This window comes from Cavia porcellus, unplaced genomic scaffold (genome assembly GCF_034190915.1).
Source record: "Cavia porcellus strain 051 isolate PalLab524CR breed Dunkin Hartley unplaced genomic scaffold, mCavPor4.1 scaffold_12, whole genome shotgun sequence".
In the NCBI taxonomy this organism is placed as follows: Eukaryota; Metazoa; Chordata; class Mammalia; order Rodentia; family Caviidae; genus Cavia; species Cavia porcellus.
In genome coordinates this window covers 63,447,138-63,466,242 of record NW_026947495.1, presented here as the reverse complement: position 1 = coordinate 63,466,242, position 19,105 = coordinate 63,447,138, and the positions used below count along the sequence as shown (strand labels likewise).

The following is a 19,105-nucleotide window of genomic DNA, read 5'->3' as shown; positions in this document are numbered from 1 at the left end:
CCCTTCTCATAGGCAACTCATTTTATTTCATGAATTTTTTCCAAAGATACTGTAACAATTCATGTCTCCCCCATGTTTTTTTACAAAAACATTAGTATGTTAGATATATGTTACTGAGCCATGATTTCCCCCCATCATTCCTTGAAGAATATCTCATATAAATACAGCTCATTTTAACAACTTCATACTATTCTGCTTCATACACCTGCCACAATTTATATAGCAAGTCCCTACTGGTAAGCATTTAGCCTGTTTACAACTTTTGCTGTTACAACACATGTCCAAACTTTTATCTATTAGGAAAACTAGAAGCCAAATTAGTCAAAGGGTATGTGCACTGGCAACTTTAATATGCTTAGCCAAACTGTTCTCCATAAACAGTGGCTTATTTTACATTTACCAGTAATTTGAGTTTTTGTTTATGTTCTTGCCAAAACAGTGAGCTATTAAAGTTTTTTATAGCTCTGATAATCTGACAAGTGGAAAATAAAGCGTTTTATTTACTTTATCTTGTTTGATCCTTTAATAACATAACCAATGATAATATTGATGCAGAAAAGACAACTTATTGTCATATCCAATGTAAATGGCCAAGGTCAGATATCCAATACCCTTTCCTATGCCATGCTGTTCCATATGGAGCTTAAGGAGTTTCAAAAGAGAAGTGGCATTGAGCATTCCCTGAAAGACACATGATATATTTAATTAAAAAAAAAACACACACACACAAAAGTTTTTTGACATCTGCTAAGAGGCCTCCTCTTTAGTGGTCAAATACCAAGACCACAGTTCTATGTGAATCCTCTGAAGAATATCCCTCTGGAAAGGGGAGAGCTCTGATTAGCAATCTGATCTAACTTAGTCCTACACATTAGTTTGGATTCAGTATCTAGGAAGCAATAGGATGTTGTTTTTCATTTCCTTGAGCCATCCTTTTCATTGGCCACCCAGGATCTAAGTATTGATCAGCATGAGGGAAGCAAGAGTATGTGTTTTCCCTAGACTTCAGCTTATATAGAACATTCATGGGGATCTGGGGAAGATAACACACAACACATGCACATGCACCTCTAATGATAAACTTGTGAGGTAGATATCTTTATTGACTTTTCCACTGATGAAACTAAAGTCCAGAAAGATTAAGTGGGTTGCACAAATAGCAAAGAAGAAAATAATGTAGACCCGAAAATGAACTCATTAGATTCTTCCCTCTCTTCTGTTCATTTTGGTAAAGGCCCTGGTTTCTATTTAAGCCCTTAAAGCAGAATCCTAGGAATTAGTATCTGGCCCTTCTTTCACTCACCCAGCTTGTCACTGAATCCTGTGAGCTCTACCTCCTAAAGATCTTTTTAGTCCTGTTTTCAGTTCCTTTCTATGCTGGATCATTTCAGCATGCTCCTTTTTGCTCTTCTTGTCTCCTACTTTTCCTTCTTCCAGTCAGATGCAGCACCCCCAAAAGTCAGCTTCCACAATAAGTAACCTTACATCCCACCTTAACCCTTCAGTGGCTGCCCATTACCTACAGAGTGTGTCTGGACTCCTTTACGTGAACACAGTACAACCTCTTTCTAGCCAGGATGCCCCAATCTAAACTACCCTCCTCATTCCAAGTCTACACCTTGCTGTTTCTTCCCTTTTATTTTTGGATCCCTCCTTGATCTGAAGAAACTTTTTCATCAGGAACCTTCTCTGAACAGCCTTTTGTGACACTGTAATAATACTAGCGGCTTCTTTTCTTCATTCCAATCACATTATAGTCACATCCAGTGTAAATGGCCAAGGTCAGATGTCCAGTACTCTTTCCTAAGCTATGCTAGCAGTTCCACATTGAGCTTAAGGAGATTCAAAAGAGAAGAGGTATTTAGCATTTCCTGAAAGACACATTATGTATTAAATACACAAACACACACACAAACTCAAGTTTGAGCGAACTTCTTTTATGGTACCCATCAATTGTTCTAGGATTATTTCTCTTCACCTAGATTAAAGGGCAGAAATCATTAGTGACTCAACCTTCTATCTCAAAGCCCAGCACGGGACACACAGGAGCTGGTCAGTGGGTATTGGTGAAAGACCAGGAGCAAAGAACAGACTGAATCTAGGACAGCTGGCCTGGTGTTTTCATTGCTTCCTGGGTGTCAGATCTGTGTGAAGCATAATGCTTCAGTCTGTCTGAAGCAGAAATAATAGTACAGTATTGCTCCAAAAGAAGTCAGTGTCCACCTAAGATGATGAGGACAGATAAGGATGAGGGTTTGGGGGACAAAGCTGAGGCTTTCCATCCTTTAAAGGCTCATTCCATAAGACTGAGCAGCACATACCAACTAACTTTAGAAACGTTTCAGCTCATGGCACCCAACAGAAAGGTATCAGGAGGACCAGGCCAGAACGTTGGTAGGATTTATGAGGAAGACAAGTGGACACTCAAGAAGAGTTGTAAAAATGCTTCCCGGCCCACTACCACCCAGCAGTCCTGCTGCAGACTGCTCTAAGGCTGATGACTGCCCCTACAAGTTTGCAGTTTAGCTCTATGTTGTTTCTAAAATTGACCCAAAAGAGCTGAGGTAAAAGTCCTTAAGAGTTTTGCTCCTCAGGGCTGGGGATTTAGCTCAGTGGCATAAGCACCTGCCTTGCAAGCAGGCAGTCGTGAGTTCAATCCCCGGTACCGATAAAAACGAAAAAGACAAAAAAAAAAAAGTTTTGCTCCTCCACTGCAAGAAAAGAGGCATATCCTCCTGGCTGGTGTTTTCAATATATTTTTATTGGGACTTTAAATGACATTCAAGTTTATTTCAAGTTCAACAGCGGTCTTACCCTCCTCCTTCCTCCCACACAAATACTCCCACAGGCAAATAGAGACTTAAGAGTTTTCAAAACCTCCTGGCCCCTTGGGCTGTTTCTCCTTCTGCTTTCAGAGATGGATGTGGCCCTTTCTGGGAACAGGGCAGCAAGTCACTGGGGCCAGTGTGGCGAGGGGCGGGGAATGCGGGGTCACTATGGGGCAGGGGCTGGCTGGCGTGGGTGCCCAGAGAAGTTCGAAGGCGGGGCTGGCGGGCAGTGGGCCTGTCCCCAAGGAAGGAGGAAGCTACCAGCCCTCCGTCGGGCCCAGGCAGTGCGGGGGGGCGGGGGGGCACGGGTCGCGCCCTTTGCGAGCCCCCAGCCCGAGCCCCGCGTCTCCTCTGCGGGCGGTTTCTGGCCGGCTCCCAGCTGGCCCAGACTTGCTCTGAAGTAGGAGGAACCGCTGTCGGCGGGAAGTGCACACCGGTGATTGATGGACTCTTAATAGGACCGACCTCTCCCGCCCCCACCCGAGACGCGCGCACAGAAGTCCTCCGTCCCGACCCGGTCCTGGGCGAGCAGGCAGTGAGCTCACCTTGGTGTTTGCGCGGGGAGCCCAGGTGGGCCCGGAGCCCGCAGCCGCCGGCCAGCGCGCGTCACGTGGAGCGCGGCCCCGCGGGCTTTGTGCGGCGCGGGCTCGCACAGCCGGGCGGCCAGCGGCTATTGTTCCCGCGGGCTGGGCGCCCCGCCTGGGGTCCTCCCCGGCCGCCGCCTCACCACCGCCAGCCGGACAGGTCAGGGCTTTGTGTGTTCCCTGCCGCGCAGGCCCGGGATAGCGTCGTCGCTGTCCCAAGGGGTAGCAGACTGCAGCGAGGGACTCGGTGCAGCTCACTCGACCCACTTTCCCACTGGGCCCGTCAGAGGAGGTAGGGAGGCGCCTGGGGATTGTAGGGCAGCGCTGTGAACAATAGAGCTATCATCAAAAGACTGTCTCCAGGCTTAAGCTTCGGATGCTCTTCTCTCCTAAAGAAAGGTCCTTAGCAAGCTGCCTTCCCAACCTGATTTTAAATCCTGCTTTTCAGGTTAAAACTCTCCCTCCACACCAGAGCTCTCTATGAACCTGGATTTAAATTAGGATCTCCTCCTCCTCTATCTTGTATGAATGTTAAAATCCTGCTTTGCGATTTTCTAGACCATATACTTAAAAAGAATGCTCAAGACTACCTATAGGATTCAGTCAAGATATTTTGCCATGCACCAGAGGTAGTGGCTCAGGCCTCTCAGCCTAACACTATAAAGAGGATTGCTAGTTTGAGGCCAGCCCAAACTAAGCTACATAGCTAGTTCGAGACCAGTCTGAACTACATAGCAAGACTTTGCTCCACTCCATCCCCCTAAAAGTATTTTGCCATATGCTTGGTATGTAGCTTGTTGTGTATCTTAGCATGAACTAAGTTCTGGGTTCAGTCTCGCCCCCACCCCCAGTACTCATTTTTGTCACAAGATCTAGGATAAGATGCATGCAGTTAGCTCTTGTCTTCTACATCTCCTGGACACCTTTCATCTTAGCTATTGCAAATGACTATTCATCCACCTTGGCTCTTCCATCATGCAAGGCAATTATTCGCTCACTTGGCTTCATACTGGACTGACCTAAAGAGTTTTTGTGTTTTCCAAGTCAAGGTGGGAGCGAACCTGAGGGAAATATTTAAGAATGGATTTCAAGCCAAGTATATACAATACATTTGTTTGACACCAACATCGGACCCCAAATATAAAGACATTTGTAGCTGTAGTAGAAAACAAGTGAACAATGAGAACAAAGTTTTCACTCCCTGTAATAATCTTCTGTTTTCCATCCTCTCTGCCACCACTGATGCAGTAATTGCTGAGAATTTTTCCTTTTTTCTCTCCACCTGGGTCTTTTGCAAGAGAGATGTACAAGAGCCAGTCCTCACAGGTGTAAGGGCTTGGCTGAGGACAACCCAGTCTCAACTTCCCAAGTGTCCCAGAGTGTCCAAGAATAGGCCTGCTTACCAAGGCCCTAAATATACTCTCTGGGAACTCAAAATGCCCAAGAAGGATGAGGCTATAAGCTTGTGGGGTTTGGAGCCTTCTGCCTCTCCTCTGCCAACTCACCAAGTTCTGTTCTATTTTTTTCTTTCAGTGTCTGCAAGAATCAAAGTAATGCCAAGGACTTGCAGATGAAGAGGACAGTCTCAGACCTATAATTGGCATTAGCCACTTCTTGAACCACAGGAGGAAGTTTCAACTCATTCTCAGGATAAAAATCAAAATAAGCCTGTGACTGTCTCTGGAATACTGAAGGTGTAAACAGGCCTCTGGCTTCCCCAGGTCAAGAGTCTTGCAGCTCTGGTTATCAGAAGGAAGAGTTACTTCTTTGTTATTCAAACACACCCACACACATCCTCTTCCCCCTCCCTAATGAAAAACCTCAACAGATGGAGAGCCTGGGCTCCTGGGCCTGCTGGCTGAGAAGATGCCTTTAACTGGGGCCAGCTAGCTGGTGCAGACTGGGGAAAAAGGGAGAAGTGGCTAGTATAATCACTGGCTTTTAATAGTTTTTACAGATAAAAATTACACAAATCTTGTTCAGCAAGGTGAGTAGCCTGTGGGGCCTGGGAAACCAATTTGGCTGATGTGTCTGTATGGACTAGGCTTGAGGTTGCACCAAGGGGAACGTCTTGCTCTGAATTACGTTACCCTCTCATGTGAAAGCCTGTACACAGAAATGGTACAAATGGATAGTTAACTTAATGATGCCATCGTAGGTAGAAAGTTCTGTCAGGTCCTGGGATGAAGCTAAAGTCTGAAAACCAGAAGGCAGAAGGTACCTCCAGTGGCAGGACTATTCAGGGCCTTTTCCTCAGTAGCTTCTGCAATCCCTGGTGACTTCATCTAGGCCCTCCACTCCAGGCTGGTTGTAAGGAAAACTCTCCTGCTTCACCCTGCCTTAATTCAGATTTGATTGTCTGTACAGAACCACCAGGAATGCCAGGTGGACAGCTAACCCTCACCCACCCACAGGCCTGGGCTTACAGCCCTGACCCTTGTCTTCATATTTCAAGAGACCCCACCCTCGACACCCCCACACGCATCCCTCAACACGGTAGGAATTGGGAAAAAAGAACTGATCAAAGGCATGAGTTTAAGAGTCATTTTCTCCTCTTAGGCAACCAAGTTAGATCTCCCTGAGACCAAAGCCCCAGTGAGCGAGCCAGGCCCAGCCTCTTCCCACCTCCAGGCACCAGCCTGTGCAGCCTGCGATGGCCTCCTGCACGGCCGCCTCCGCAGCAGAACACAATGGCGCGCCTGCTTTGGGCTTCTGGCTGTTGTGGGCACCCTCAACGCAGCGTGGGGCCGCGAGGCCACAAGTAACTTCAAGGCCTTGGTGCGCTCCGCTTTGCCCACAGAGCACACTCCCTGGGGAGAGGCAGGAGGTAGGGTGAGGATCTGCTTCTCCTGCGGACTTGTCCCTGCAGGCACCGCTGCGGGTCCTCCCCAAGAAGAGAGCCAGGGCCCCGGGCGCCATCGGCGGTTGACTCCCCTCCCCCACTCGTCTGTCTCTGTTTCGCCTAGACCCGGCGGGGAGGAGGCAGGCGCCTCTGCAGATAGAGCCTCTATTGTGACCTTCCCTAGCAGAGCGGGAACCCAGCGGAGTGTGTACCGCCGGCGGTGGCGGGGGAGGAGGCGACTGTGTGCAAACCTCGGCGGCGGAGGGGGTGGCACTGGGCATAAAGGTTTGCAACCTCGGGCCCTTGGGTCCTTCAGAGGGCGCTAGGTTGTGTTTAGACTCGGGTGCTTCCTAACACTAATTGCAGGCTCAAGAAGAACGGAACTCACGGTGAAGGCCAAGGCGGCTTGTGTATAATTTATGAAGTTTTAAATGGTGGTGCCGCGGGCCCAGCTCTCAGTCGGGGGCGGGTGGCCGCGTGGGAGCGCGCCCTCCAGGACTCGCTGCCGCCCCCACCCGCGCCAGGAGCGGCCGAGTGTGCCCATCACATGACTCACCAGTGACAACAACGGATTGGAGCCACTCTCAGAAGTCTGGGGAACCACCAGAGGTGGGGAAAAGCCGAAGATTCGGCCCCAGCTCCCCCCTCCCCAACATACTTTGGAAAGGAGGGCCGTGGGGAGCTGCGGCTGCCCGGAGAGGGAGCCCCATGCCAGCACTTCCTTGGAGCCTGAGTGTGAGAGGAAGCTGATGTCAGCCTGGCCAGACACCATTTAAAGTCTAATCCATGAAACCCTAAGCCACAGATGACACTTGGGGCTTTGCAGACACCCGCAGACTCAGCAGATACTACTGTGGTAACACATCGCGCTGGAAAACGCCTGGAGCCATGATGCATTATGTATTTTTATTATTATTTATGGTAGGAAGAGGAGATGAGGGAAAACCGGGCTGAATCTAAACAGCCTGACGATTCATCTATTTAATATTTAGCCAGTTAAGAAAGATGGTTGTAACCCCTGCAAGGCAACGAGATCTTTGATTCCCCTAATAGTTTAAAAAATAATTTCGTACAACTGGAAATTCCTCCCATGGATGCAAGTTTTATATAAAACAATGTTAAGTCTTGAAAGTGGGTAAAATGTCAATTGAAGTCATTTATTCTGTCCATACACTTCTACAACATATATACTTTGAACCTGCTCAGATAAAGTGAAATTTAGCAAAAGAATATCCCTCGCCCCCAATCTAACATGCTATTTTAAAAACAGCACAGAAGTACGAGGAAATTAACTGTATTTTGAGCATCATTAGTTAGTGAAACACATATCCAAATAGAAACAATTGTTGTTCCACCAGAAGTTAAATTATTTCCACACAATGGGAATTTCACCTCTTGTCCCCGGGGATGTAGTGGGAGTTGCATTATTTGTCAAACCAAATAGAGATGCGTGGGACGACTTTGCTGAAATACAAGAGAATTGAAACTTACTGAAGGCGTTTTCCAAGTGTCCCCTCCTATAGAAGTGAGTGTAAGTTGTCTGCTCCTAGCTAGAGTCACACCAATATTTACAAAATGGTTATAAATCTTTGAAGACAAGTTTTTGCCCGTTTTGTACAAAGAAACAAGTAAACAGGGTGTTTACACGTGTTATGCTCCAGTAATGAAACTTTTATTACTTCGCATCATGGAGAACATTTGTTTTCTTTAGAAATGAACTACCCACCACTACAAAGGAAAAATTGGTGCCAGCATTTCCTAGACAGCTTAGGTGCCTGTCCCCAAATGATCATTTCTTTTTCTGCACCTTAGCTTTTCATAGCTCAATTCTTACCATTTGTCTTTTTTTTTTTTTTTTTTGATTGTCAGTTTTCTTTCAAAGTTTTTTTTTATTTAAAAGTGAAAAATGGACTCTGGCCTCCCTAATGTGACAGTCGATTGTGTCTAGAGAGGGTAATAAAAAACGGCAGGCAGGCACTGCTTTGGCAAAGCCCTGTCCCGGACATTTCTAGGTTTGCACTCCCTCCCCTACTTAAATAACTGGAATGTAAGCAAGTATCACCTCCAAAATTAATTTATGTACTAGACTCCAAATAAAATAATGTCTTCCAAAGCGTTGGTCTTTTTCTCAGCCTCCATTGGGATTGTTCAAAAAGATAAAGGCAAGAGTGAGTTGCTTGCAAGTGGGTGTGATTAACACAGATAGACTTCCAACTGAGAAATTTTTATTCTAAATATTTGTTCAAATAGTACCAGACAATTTGAAAGCAATAAACTGTGTCAAGTGGCGAGGGCCGCGGCTGTTGAGAAATGAGTAAGATGTGTCGTGCCATGCCACCGGGCTGCTTGACTCTACAACCATGAAGGACAATTTGTGGTCTTAATCCTTTACATCAACTACGAACACCAGCCACGGTTACAACTGTTCAAAACTACTCTCAACTAGTTCAGACCAAGGGGACTAAAAAAAGGTGAAATGTGATGCCCAAGGCCTGGGAGCGCGTTCCTAAGCTCGGCTGGAGAATTCTACAAATATACACATAAATACATTAAGAGGAGGATAAATAATCAGGGAAACGAAACGAATCACTTCAAATAATAAATACGGATCGTTTAGTCCGATGCAATCCTTTACTGGACGGGAAGGAGCATATAAATTAATATCTCTGAAACTAAACTAGATGTGGGCCAGGCCCAGGACTCCAACTCTAGTCCTTCTGCAGGGCGCACCGCCCATGGGTCTCAGACTTACCTTCGGGACACCATTACCAGATTAGAGTCCCTGGGTCCGCAGTACATGGCACTGTCAGGCTTGCGGGGGAGGATCCTCGCGACTGATTTATGGCAAGCCACCCAAAGGAGGATGCGCTTGCAGGCGAGGCCGCATAGCCTCTGCCTCCGAGGAGATTTGGGAAGCAGCGGCCAGGCCGGAGCCGGGGAGAGGGATCCCCAACTGCCCCGCGGGTCCCGCCCGCCACCCCACCACCAAAGCAAAAGAGGTAATTAGCCGCAAGTTCGGACCGACGGCGACCGCTACAGATGTGTCAGTTTGGGGGCCTCGGGTAGGCGTCCCTGAGACGAGTGGTGGGCCGAAAGATCTGTGTAGGTGGGATGAGGGTCGCAGGGTCCATGGTGGTGGTTGCCAGGAATTTGCGCAGCGCAACTGTAGTCCACGCTGGCTGAAGACGGGTGTGAGAGGTGGCCCAGGTTGAAGACGGGCCCGGAGGCGGGCGCCATGGAGTCGACGAAGTTGCCACCCACGTACACCGGGCTGCCCTGCAAGTTGGCGCTGGCGAAGCCGCCGCCGTTGCTCGCCATGGGATGGGGCTCGAACTCGGGCGCCGCGTAGCGCTTCTGCTGTGGCAGGCAGCTGCTGAGCGGCGCCGTGTAGGCGGCCAGGCCGTACATATTGGGCTGCGATTTGGCGAAAGCTGGCGGCGAGGGTGCGTCGTAGGCCAGGCCGGGCACTGGCGGCAGCTGCCCGGAGTAGGCCACGTGGCCAGCGGCGCCGCCGAGCGGCGGGCTGCGCTCAGGGGACTGGCCAGCCGGCGAGTGCAGGATGCCCTTGGCCTTCTGGTCCTTCTTGTACTTCATGCGCCTGTTCTGGAACCAGATCTTGATCTGGCGTTCGGTGAGATTCAGCAGGTTGGCCATCTCCACGCGGCGCGGCCGGCACAAGTAGCGGTTGAAGTGGAACTCCTTTTCCAGCTCCACCAGCTGCGCGCTCGTGTACGCCGTGCGCACCCGCTTGGACGCCGGGCCCGGCGGGCTCTTGTCCTCGCAGCTCTCTCCTGGGCAGGAAGGGAGAGAGAGGGGGCGCTGAGGGAGGGGTAGAGACTCCCAGAAATGAAGAGGAGAGCTACCCTAGCTCTACTGGCCGCCACCCTTCCCTCACTTGCCATCTTGGCTAGGTGGGAAAGAGGCGCGGCAGAGGTCAGAGTGCAAGGGACAACTCACACTCCCTCCCCCAGGTCTACCATCAGTTGCACCTGAAACCTGCATAGGCCTTCCGAAGTCCTATTCACTCTGCTTTCCCTTCCCCACACCTCAGCCCACCATCTCATCTCAAAAGGCCACGAAGGACTTTAATGGGAGCCAAGGAGCAGCTGATTATGCCTCCCCTCTGTCAAAGAAGGGCCAGACTCCTCTTGGAACAGTCCTCCCGAGTCTGCTACTGAGGGGTCTGAGCATCTTCTCTACCTTGCTTAGGGGCTGGTTCCTAGGGAATGCACCTCCCCAGAAAAACAAAAACAAAAAAAAAAAAAAAAAAATGCGGGTGAGAGATCTTAACACCTCACTCCAGCCCAGCTGCTCCCAAAAAAATACTGCCTAGGCATGTCCAGTGTCCCAAGGCCAGGCTGAAAGCATTTTAAGTAAGGCAGTGCTGGTGCAGCAGAGTCAACACGGGTTTCCACCACCCCTGCCACCTCTCAGCTGCTTGTCCACTCCCTCACTGGGAAGACAAATGGATTTCTCCCTGGAGGGAGGGCCTGAGCCTAGCTGAGAAGGGAGGGGCAGGAGAAGGAGCTTGCAGCCTGGAAGACACTTTCCCCCTAGAAAGAGCAGCCCTAGAGAGCTGCAGGCCAAGCAGAGACCTGATAAGCCACATCCTAAGCCTCAAACTAGCCCTGGGCCTGAAGTCTGCTCATATATCTGAAAATACATTGCAGCAGAGAATACAAGGCCAAAAAAAATGTTAGAACCAAGCAGTCTGAGCAGACAGAGGGAGTGAGCCAGGCAGTGGGTGTTCAGCTCCTGTGAGCCCGCCTTCTACCACATGCTCTGGGTGAACCTAAAGAAGTCCTTCACAACCCCAGGGTCTCCCCGGGCACACAAAGCCCAGGCTGCTCCCTTTCCCAGAACTTCCTCTCCACCTGGGAAGTGTACCTCCTTGTTAAGGATTTCCTGATGAGTGAACTGCGCTAAAATGGGCAGGTAGTTTCATGGTTATGCCTGACAGGCCCTGGAGTCAGACTGTTGGATTCAAATCCACCATCTTGCAGTTTTGTTAACCTGGGCAAGTTGCGTATCATCTCTGGTAGTTTCCTTATCTATAAAATGAGCTGTCTTACATACCTACCTCAAAGTAGTCTTTGAAAAATTAGATAATGCTTGTAAATTACTTAACACAATTCTTCACACAGCACTCCTTGGATTTTAGTTGTATTAACTGATCCATGTGATATGGGCTATATAATCACCTGTACTTGAGATATCTGTCTTCAAATTTTCTTCCTTTTCTCTTTCTTGCCTTTTCTTTTTTAAGACAGAGTCTCACTATGTTGCCCAAGCTGGCTGGCCTTGAGCTTCTGGGCCCAAGCATTGCTGGTACCTCAGCTTCCCTAGTATACTACTGTACCTAACTCTGTGTTCAATTTCTGACGGGCCATTGGATTGAAGAAGGAACTGAGTTATAACCAGCAGCCCAGGAAAGCAGATAATATGTCAGGATAGTGAAAAACTTTCTATTAATAAACATGAGATCTGTTCATCAATGACACCAGCAGCCTGGAATAGAACTGAGCACCCTATTCCCACAAAGCTAAGACTTCAATCAAAGACAATAAAAAGGAAGAATATTTCTGTAAGAATAGAACTTTAGACATATCTTCCAAGGTTGCTCTTAGGGCCCTGAGTCTCTTGGTTCCAGGGTGATTGGGGCTTCCTGGGGCCAGTCTGTAGGAAACTTGGTCCAGGAATGACCTCCCCCTCAGAGCGCTACCTGCAGTGGCACAGCTGTTCTTCTGCTTGGAGTTCTGTCGGGACTCTTTCATCCAGGGGAAGATCTGCTTGCTGATGGTGGCTGAGGAGTTGGAAGCATTGGGCCCACCCTTGGCCTTCTTGGCAGGCACTCCACCTCCAGGATTGGTGGGTGAGGATGGGGGCAGGGTGGGTGGTGGAGGAGGGGGTTGTGGTGCCTGCTGCTCTGAGTTCAGACCAGGAGGCTGGCTGCCACCACCCCCACCTTGGCTGTTCCCAGTGCCAGGTCTCATGCAACTGCCATTGAGTTCAGCTCCCTTGTGGGTTGGGGCTCGAAGTGGTGCAGAGCTCTGGATGGAGCAGGCAGAACCTGGGTAATCAGTGTCCAGGGAGTTGGCAGCAGCAGGGGGTGGGTAGGGCTGATGGGGAGTGCCATAGCCATAAGTGTCAGTGGCCTTGCTGTAGCTATAACCTCCGAAGAGTCCTGGGTTTTCATAGTATGCAGCCTTCTGCATTGTGCACTCAGGAAGTTCCAGGGCCTCCTGACCCTGCTCAAATAACATTGACTACCACTGTGTCCTTCACCACTTCCAATGTCTGCTGAATCCCAAGAGAGCTGGGCCAGCCCCGGCCTCCAGGTGACCTGCCAAGAAGAAAAGTGAGAGGTCCCAGAGGGACTGTCATTGGCAAGACCAGTCAGTGTAGAAGGACTAGCCCAGGCTCTCTACTTTGCACCTACTTCATAGTGGGAAGAGATGTCTAAGGCTCTGGATCTGGGATTTTATGAAATTCAATTTATCTGGACCCTTGGAACAGTCAGAAGTAATTTTTCCTAAGTATAAGAAAAGACTTTATCTCCTCTGGGCTTTTTCCTGCCCACGCCCATCAATTTTCTTTCTCCAAAGTTATCAGTTTGGCTTTTGAATCTGCAGGATAGAGTACTTATGGCTTTATACATTTTACTGGCTGATTCCTCCCTAAACTGAGACCTTACTGCAGCCAAAGACTATGCCTTATTTATCTATATATTCCTAACATCCATTAAGTGCCCTGCATGTAATAAATGCTTTTTGGATGAATTAATTAATGGATTAATTTTTGGGTAATCCTAATGTTTTTGTTTGTTTGGTGCTGAAAACAGCTCAAGACTTTATGCTTGCTAAACAGATACTCTTACTACTGAGCTATACCCCTACCCCATAATTCCACTGTTTTAGCTGGCAAAGGAAAGAAGTATAACACACTCAGAACTGCTAGAGCTCCCAAAAAGAAAGTTTATGCCCCACCTTGTTTCAAAATCACAGCATCTTTCATGAAGACTCAGATATCCACTTTTCAATGACAGGATAAGAATCCGCTCAGTTAAGTTCTGTGGGTCAGCACTGTGAAATCTGCAGTGTAGAAAACTAGGAGATAAAAACCAAGGAAAAAACTTAAAGACTCCACACTTATTTTGCTGCTAAAAATGTTTCCTCCTTCCATCTATGTTTCTCTATAGCTTTTGTTTTGTTCCCTTATTCTTTTTAAAGGTATGACACTGGGAATGAGTAGAGAGATTTAAAGTTTGAAATTTATGCAGCATGAGTGAATGGACAATACATTATAAGTTTATCATTTTTGCCCTGGATCTATTATATACATACATATTATTGTTGACCTCTCTGGATCATCTAGTGTACCCCGCCTCCCACCCAACTCAGCCAATGAGAGAATCTCTCTTGACATGATGAATAGACCTAGAATTAGAAGAAGAAGCTCAGAAAAATTCTACCCCTTTTGTATCCTCTGATTCCTGATGGGAGTTCTTCTTGGCCTCCCTTCCCTTTCTTCTTCTGAAAAGCTCCTAAGGGGTTAAAGTATAACTAGTACCATTCAATCACTTTTGTCTGTTTGATAAAGAAAACTCACAGGTCAGCTCCTTGGTCTTAATTCTTGGTCTCCTCTTTCAGGCAACTTTCCTTTCCATAATCTCTCCCTTAGTTTCCACTGTGGACAGTTTATGTGTTGACCACAGGTAAAATCGTTTCTCTATGCACTCAATTTTCTATCAACTTTCACCAAAGAGCCAAACCAATTTATAAAAGTCTTCAAGTTAGCTTTTGTTTGGTAGTATTGCTGCCCGTTTTGTTTTAGAATGTAAATCAATATACCATTTATCTTGATGAGGGATGGGCCTTTAAAGGATATTATAATACTAAGCTACGTTGTAGAAATTGTTTCAACTGATATTCACAAATGTGTACAGTTAGGGTCTCTACTTATTAGTGCTAGACCAATTCTTTCAATTAATTTTCTGTATCATTCTCTGTTAAATTTATGGAGTGTCAAATGGACAACTAAATTCATTTTATGACCAATATTTATGTGTTTGCTCCCAGACTACCACTCTGGGATACTTAAGTTGCAGAGATCTTTTGGGATCCTGCTTCTAGCCCTAAGCCTCTGTATGTCTGAAGGTTCACTACAGAAACCAAAACTTGCTGCTGCTTCTGTCACTGCACTGACAACTGTGGAAGCAAAACATCCCCCTCCTGCCTCCCAAGCTGATCAAGTTTATCTTGATGGGGGACCATTCACATTAAGAGATTTTTTACAAAATGAACATGTTATGGGACAGATGACTTCACACACACACACACACACACACACACACACACACACACAGAGCAGCATTTTCCTAGAGAAAGCTCTTTGCACCCCAAAAGTTGTACACATCCTGAGTAGTGTCCTGAGTAACTAGTCTGTTCTCTAGCCTGTTTGCATTGTCTTAAGGAATTTCCAGGCCTACTGAATGATGATCCACTATCTTACTATCCATTTCTCTACAAGCAAAGGCAGCAACTGCATTGTAGTCAACCAGCAAAGGCTTGGCAGATCCCCCAATACAGTGCCCCTAAGACACCCCCTCTCTTAAAAGCAAAACCTAAGAATATTGTTATGAAACTTTTTAAAAGGGGGCTTCTTTCCAGATCCCTACTCCTTGTGAACTCTGCTTGAACCTAAAAAGCAGAAACGGGTCATAAATCACTTGGACAATGGTCAACTGTTCAGTGGCTCATCTTTTCGATTTCCCCCCCCCCCCCCAGCTTTCTTTTCTGGCTCTTTGGTACCTTTGCTCAATTGGGCTCTGAGACCCAAATGCCTTGGGGTGAAGGCAAGCCCTTAGCGGGGGAGGGGCGGTCGAGGAGAGCTCAGTGCAACCCACCCCCCATCTTCCTTTCCTAGGCTTCCTCCTACTCTCCAACCCCTAGCCCAAGGAATGGGAGCCTGCAGCCACCCCAGTCACCTCCCATGCCACCCCCTGCCCCTCCTGGACAAGGGGCACCAAGTGGGACTGGCTAGTGTCTTCTCCAAGTCCTTGGAAATCCCAGTCAGCTCAGAGACCTAACTGCAGGCCCCGAAGCGGGGGTCCATGCTGTCTCCAGCCAGAAGGAAGGAGTGCCCCAGCCACCACCACCCCTGCTTCCAGGCTTCCCGGTGGTGACGGCCAGCCGCGTCTCTGAGGCAGCGGAGCCCTGATACTTGCTCACCGCACTTAATTCTGCCCAGGATCAATACCTAATATGATACCGAATAAATAAAAGGCGCTCACAGCAGCCAGGGGACGGGGTTATTAAGCAGCTGGAGCTCTCACGGTGCATATCAATGCACCTGTCATTGTGGTTTGTAACAAAATTTATGACTGCGACCACGGCGGCAGTAAACGCTTCAGTAAGGAATGAAAAGAAAAACACTTCCCAAGGCCCGGCACTTTTCAGAAGTGGAGAGCAGGCTCCGCGTAGGAGGCAGCACAGCAAAAGAATTCCCTACTCCGCACTTTTCCCACTCGTGCACCCCTTGAGCAGCGGGATTATATAGAGCCGGCGCTGGCCTCTGCGAGCAGCTCTGCTCCGCAGTGAACGCAGGATGGGACGCGCGCAGCTCGCCGCCGCCGCCAAGGACCGAAGCCCCCGTTGGCCTCCGGACCGCGAACGCCCCGAAGGCTCGAAGGACGCGCAGAGGCCCGCGCTGGGCTCCTCCTCGCCCATGGTGGCCGTAGGAAGGCCGGGGAGGGGAGGGGGATGCTTTCAAAGGGAGGAGGTGACAGTGGTATGGCTGCGTCTAGGCTGCAATTGCAGTAAATCGAGGACGGGTACAGTCAATTGTGCAAGGAGACAGAAAATGGGGAGGCGGTTGAGTGTTGGTTTCATCATTTTCTCTCAAAAATGTCTAAGGTTCCAGTCGGCCTCTGCTCTTCCCGTCCTTTGCCTAAACCAAGGCCGCAGAAGCCCACGGAGGTCTTTGTGGCCGCCAAGAATCTCCATGAGCACCAAGGATTCTCCTCTCGCTGATGGCTTTGCTACTTCAGGTTTTGGAAACTACTGTTTTGGGGGTTCCCTTCTAAGAGGATTGATTTATGTCTCACCCAGGTTTCCCTTGTCTGTCAGCCTGAGCCTCTTTGCCCCTCTGGGAAGCTCTAGATGTGCATTCTAAATCACTCTTATTTAGCCCAGATAACTCAATACTGTAATACACCCTGCATTTAAAGCACTGGGCTCACCCCATTAAAGCACCATAAATTTGAAGGCCGATGATCGGTTATCATGTAACGGGCGGCACTTCACACTGAGGTGATCCACTTCAAAGCTGCCCTTTGTTTTATGTCTTGATGTATGAATCCTGAGATGGTTACCTTGAGCCTCAGGAAAGATGGAAATGTACTGGAGATTATTTTTAAAAACCATCCCCACTCACCACCATTTTGTATGTGTGTTTTCTTGAATTTGGTCTCTAACTCTTTTTGTAGGCTCTTCAGTTTCTTTTGATTATTCTGTGGAGGCGGTTCTGGAACAAAACGGAAAACTCAATAGCAGCCGATTCTTTTCTTACAAACACACACTGAGAAGCCTTATCCCCTTTTAAGGGTGTCATAACCGATGTGACTATTGTATATGGTGCCACAGCCATTCCAGATGCCTTCTCCTCAGCAGAAAGAAGAATAGCTGGCTGGGGGAGGGGGCTTTAACCACCAAAATCCTTGACAGGTTGGGGGACAGCGTGAACCTCAGCAAAGTGCTCGGTCCTCTGGCTAGTGCCTGAGCCAAGAGGCCCAGAGGTACAGGGAAAGCAACCTGCTTACCTCCTACCCCCAACAAGCTCTAAAAGCTCCTGGTCCCAACCCCAGGCTTCAGAATTGAGGTGGGAGAGAGCCTACAGTTTAGGGCAGCCAGAAAAGAGAGGAAGGTGGGAGGATTCTAGAGTCAGGCTAACAGCAGAGCCCAAGTAAAGAGGGTGCTGGAAGCTATTTCCTAGTTTGCACATTATGTCTTTTCCTTGCATTTATTCCAAGTAAGCAGTCACCCTACTTGGCCTGGCCTGGCCACTCCTGGATAGGACTAGGTGGCAAGCTGCCTAAGAAACAAGCATCCTTTCCATCTCCACCGGCAAACACAGACCAAGCTGCCCACCACTGCCGCTGCTCAGCGGGGGATGGCCCCTGGTCAGGTGGAAAGAGAGAGACACAGTCTCCCTCTTGCATCTGCCCTGTGCAATTTGTCGACTCAGTAGTTTGCAAACACTAAACTGCACCCGGCAAAGCCCCACACAAAGCGTTCCGGGCGCTTCTAAAGACAAGAGCGCACAGCCATAAGCCTTTGAAGTGACCTTTGGCTCGCACCGCAATAACTCACCCCTTAATGAACACCCAACGGAAGCGCCTCGGAGAGATCTCAGCCCGGTAGGGCTCCTAACTTCGAACCCCAGCTTCAGCTTCCCAGACGACCCGGGCCCAGGGGGGCTAGCACTGGTCTGTTCCCCATCCCCCAGCCCACTCCCCAACCCTCAGCTGTTCCGCTGGGTTCAGCCCGAAGGGCAGCGCGACAGAAGCCGCAAGGTAGCAGGCCCTTGAGCCTGCGGTTCCGAAGCCGTTTAATATAATACATTCACGTGGGCAGATGTCAACTATCTCTGCTTCATTTTTATTTATTTTTAGAAATCGGTTCTTTAGAAGTAGGAGCACCCCTCAGTGAAAGAGCAAAATTGAAAGGCCACTTAGGTCCTCAATCCCTGACGCCTGTAGCTAAATTTTGTTTCCTGCTGCGGAGGAACAGGGGGTAAGTTTGCCTCTGGGTGTTCTGGGGTTCACGGTGTGCTCAGAGCTCGGGCACAAGAGGCTTGGGAAGGGGAAAAGAAGAAACTCCAAGTTGGCTGAAGTTATACCACCAGAAGAAAACCCTGTACTGTCTCACATGCCCTCCCACGCACACCCACCGCCCAGCACTGGCCCAACTTTGGCCTCTTGCGTGTTCCAGTTCACAGGCTTAACCCAGGTGGCTCTGGTGTGATATTCTTTCTACAGCCAGAAACTGGGGGAGCAAGCTGGAGCCCAGTCTGGGGGCTGTCAACGAAGAGCTGGTTCCAGGCCGCCTCTGGCCCCCTATCCTACCTCACCCCAGGAAAACTCTTTAGGATAGGGCCAATTTGGAGCCTTGGTGGGGATTATTGAAATTTTCAAGGAAGTTATAAGTGAGTGCTCCACGGGGCCAAATGAAATGCTGCTTGAAGTAATTGGATTCAGCTGACTAAGCTGGCAGGCACTCAGCTCCAAGGCAGTGAGCAAAGAAAAATGTCCACCGACTTTAAATTCTGATGGAGCCAAGCGCAGGCGATTGACAAAACAACTTTACTGCTGTCCTTTGATGGCAAGGCCCCTGGAAATTAGCCCACCTCCCACTGGGGCCTGTCCCAACCTGGGTTAGGGAGCACTCTTGTTCTTCTCTATGGAGGTCCAGTCCCATCCACCCCAGGAACCTTCCAGGAGTGGGGAGTGAAGACTCTGTCTTAGGCTCTTGGAGCCACTCTGGCCTTGGCAAGGAGAGACCCAGGATGGGTTGTCCTCTTCTCCCCCAGCCAGCAGCCAAGGGGAACAAGTAAACAAAAGGATAGGTAGGATTTGGGGATCAATATAGGATTTAGCTTTCACTCAGAGGGTTCTTTGGGTGAGAGGGATCCAGAGACAAACCTTTTTTCTGCAAAACCTTTTTTTTTTTTATTGCAGTAAAATCCTAGGTTGGTGAGAAGTATGGAGAAGTCTCCCAAACTCTTTAGGGGTCCTTTTGAATTTGGGGTGGGGGAGATTGGTAGCATTTTAACTCCTAAGGAGAGCAATAACT

The 19,105-nt window shown here is 48.7% G+C and overlaps 3 protein-coding genes across 3 annotated transcripts in view; all 3 read right to left on the bottom strand.

Annotated features, from left to right (window-relative positions):
• Positions 1-2,740: 2,740 nt before the first annotated feature.
• Positions 2,741-6,331, bottom strand: LOC134478242 (protein bassoon-like). Its single transcript, XM_063258745.1, has 3 exons — positions 6,038-6,331; positions 3,374-3,736; positions 2,741-3,241 (listed from the first exon to the last, which is right to left on the bottom strand). Exons 1-3 carry the CDS (start codon positions 6,329-6,331, stop codon positions 3,086-3,088), a joined length of 813 nt encoding a protein of 270 aa, XP_063114815.1. The 3' UTR covers positions 2,741-3,085.
• Positions 6,332-7,146: 815 nt separating this feature from the next.
• Positions 7,147-13,358, bottom strand: Hoxd3 (homeobox D3). Its single transcript, XM_003478554.4, has 3 exons — positions 13,241-13,358; positions 11,977-12,597; positions 7,147-10,045 (listed from the first exon to the last, which is right to left on the bottom strand). Exons 2-3 carry the CDS (start codon positions 12,515-12,517, stop codon positions 9,288-9,290), a joined length of 1,299 nt encoding a protein of 432 aa, XP_003478602.1. The 5' UTR covers positions 12,518-12,597; positions 13,241-13,358; the 3' UTR covers positions 7,147-9,287.
• The window catches only part of Hoxd4 (homeobox D4), a 30,146-nt gene continuing 24,288 nt past the window's right edge, over positions 13,248-19,105 (bottom strand). The window contains exon 8 of the transcript XR_010050881.1: positions 13,248-13,360. The gene's annotated coding sequence lies outside the window, so the exon portion shown is untranslated. The remainder of the gene's footprint in view (positions 13,361-19,105) is intronic.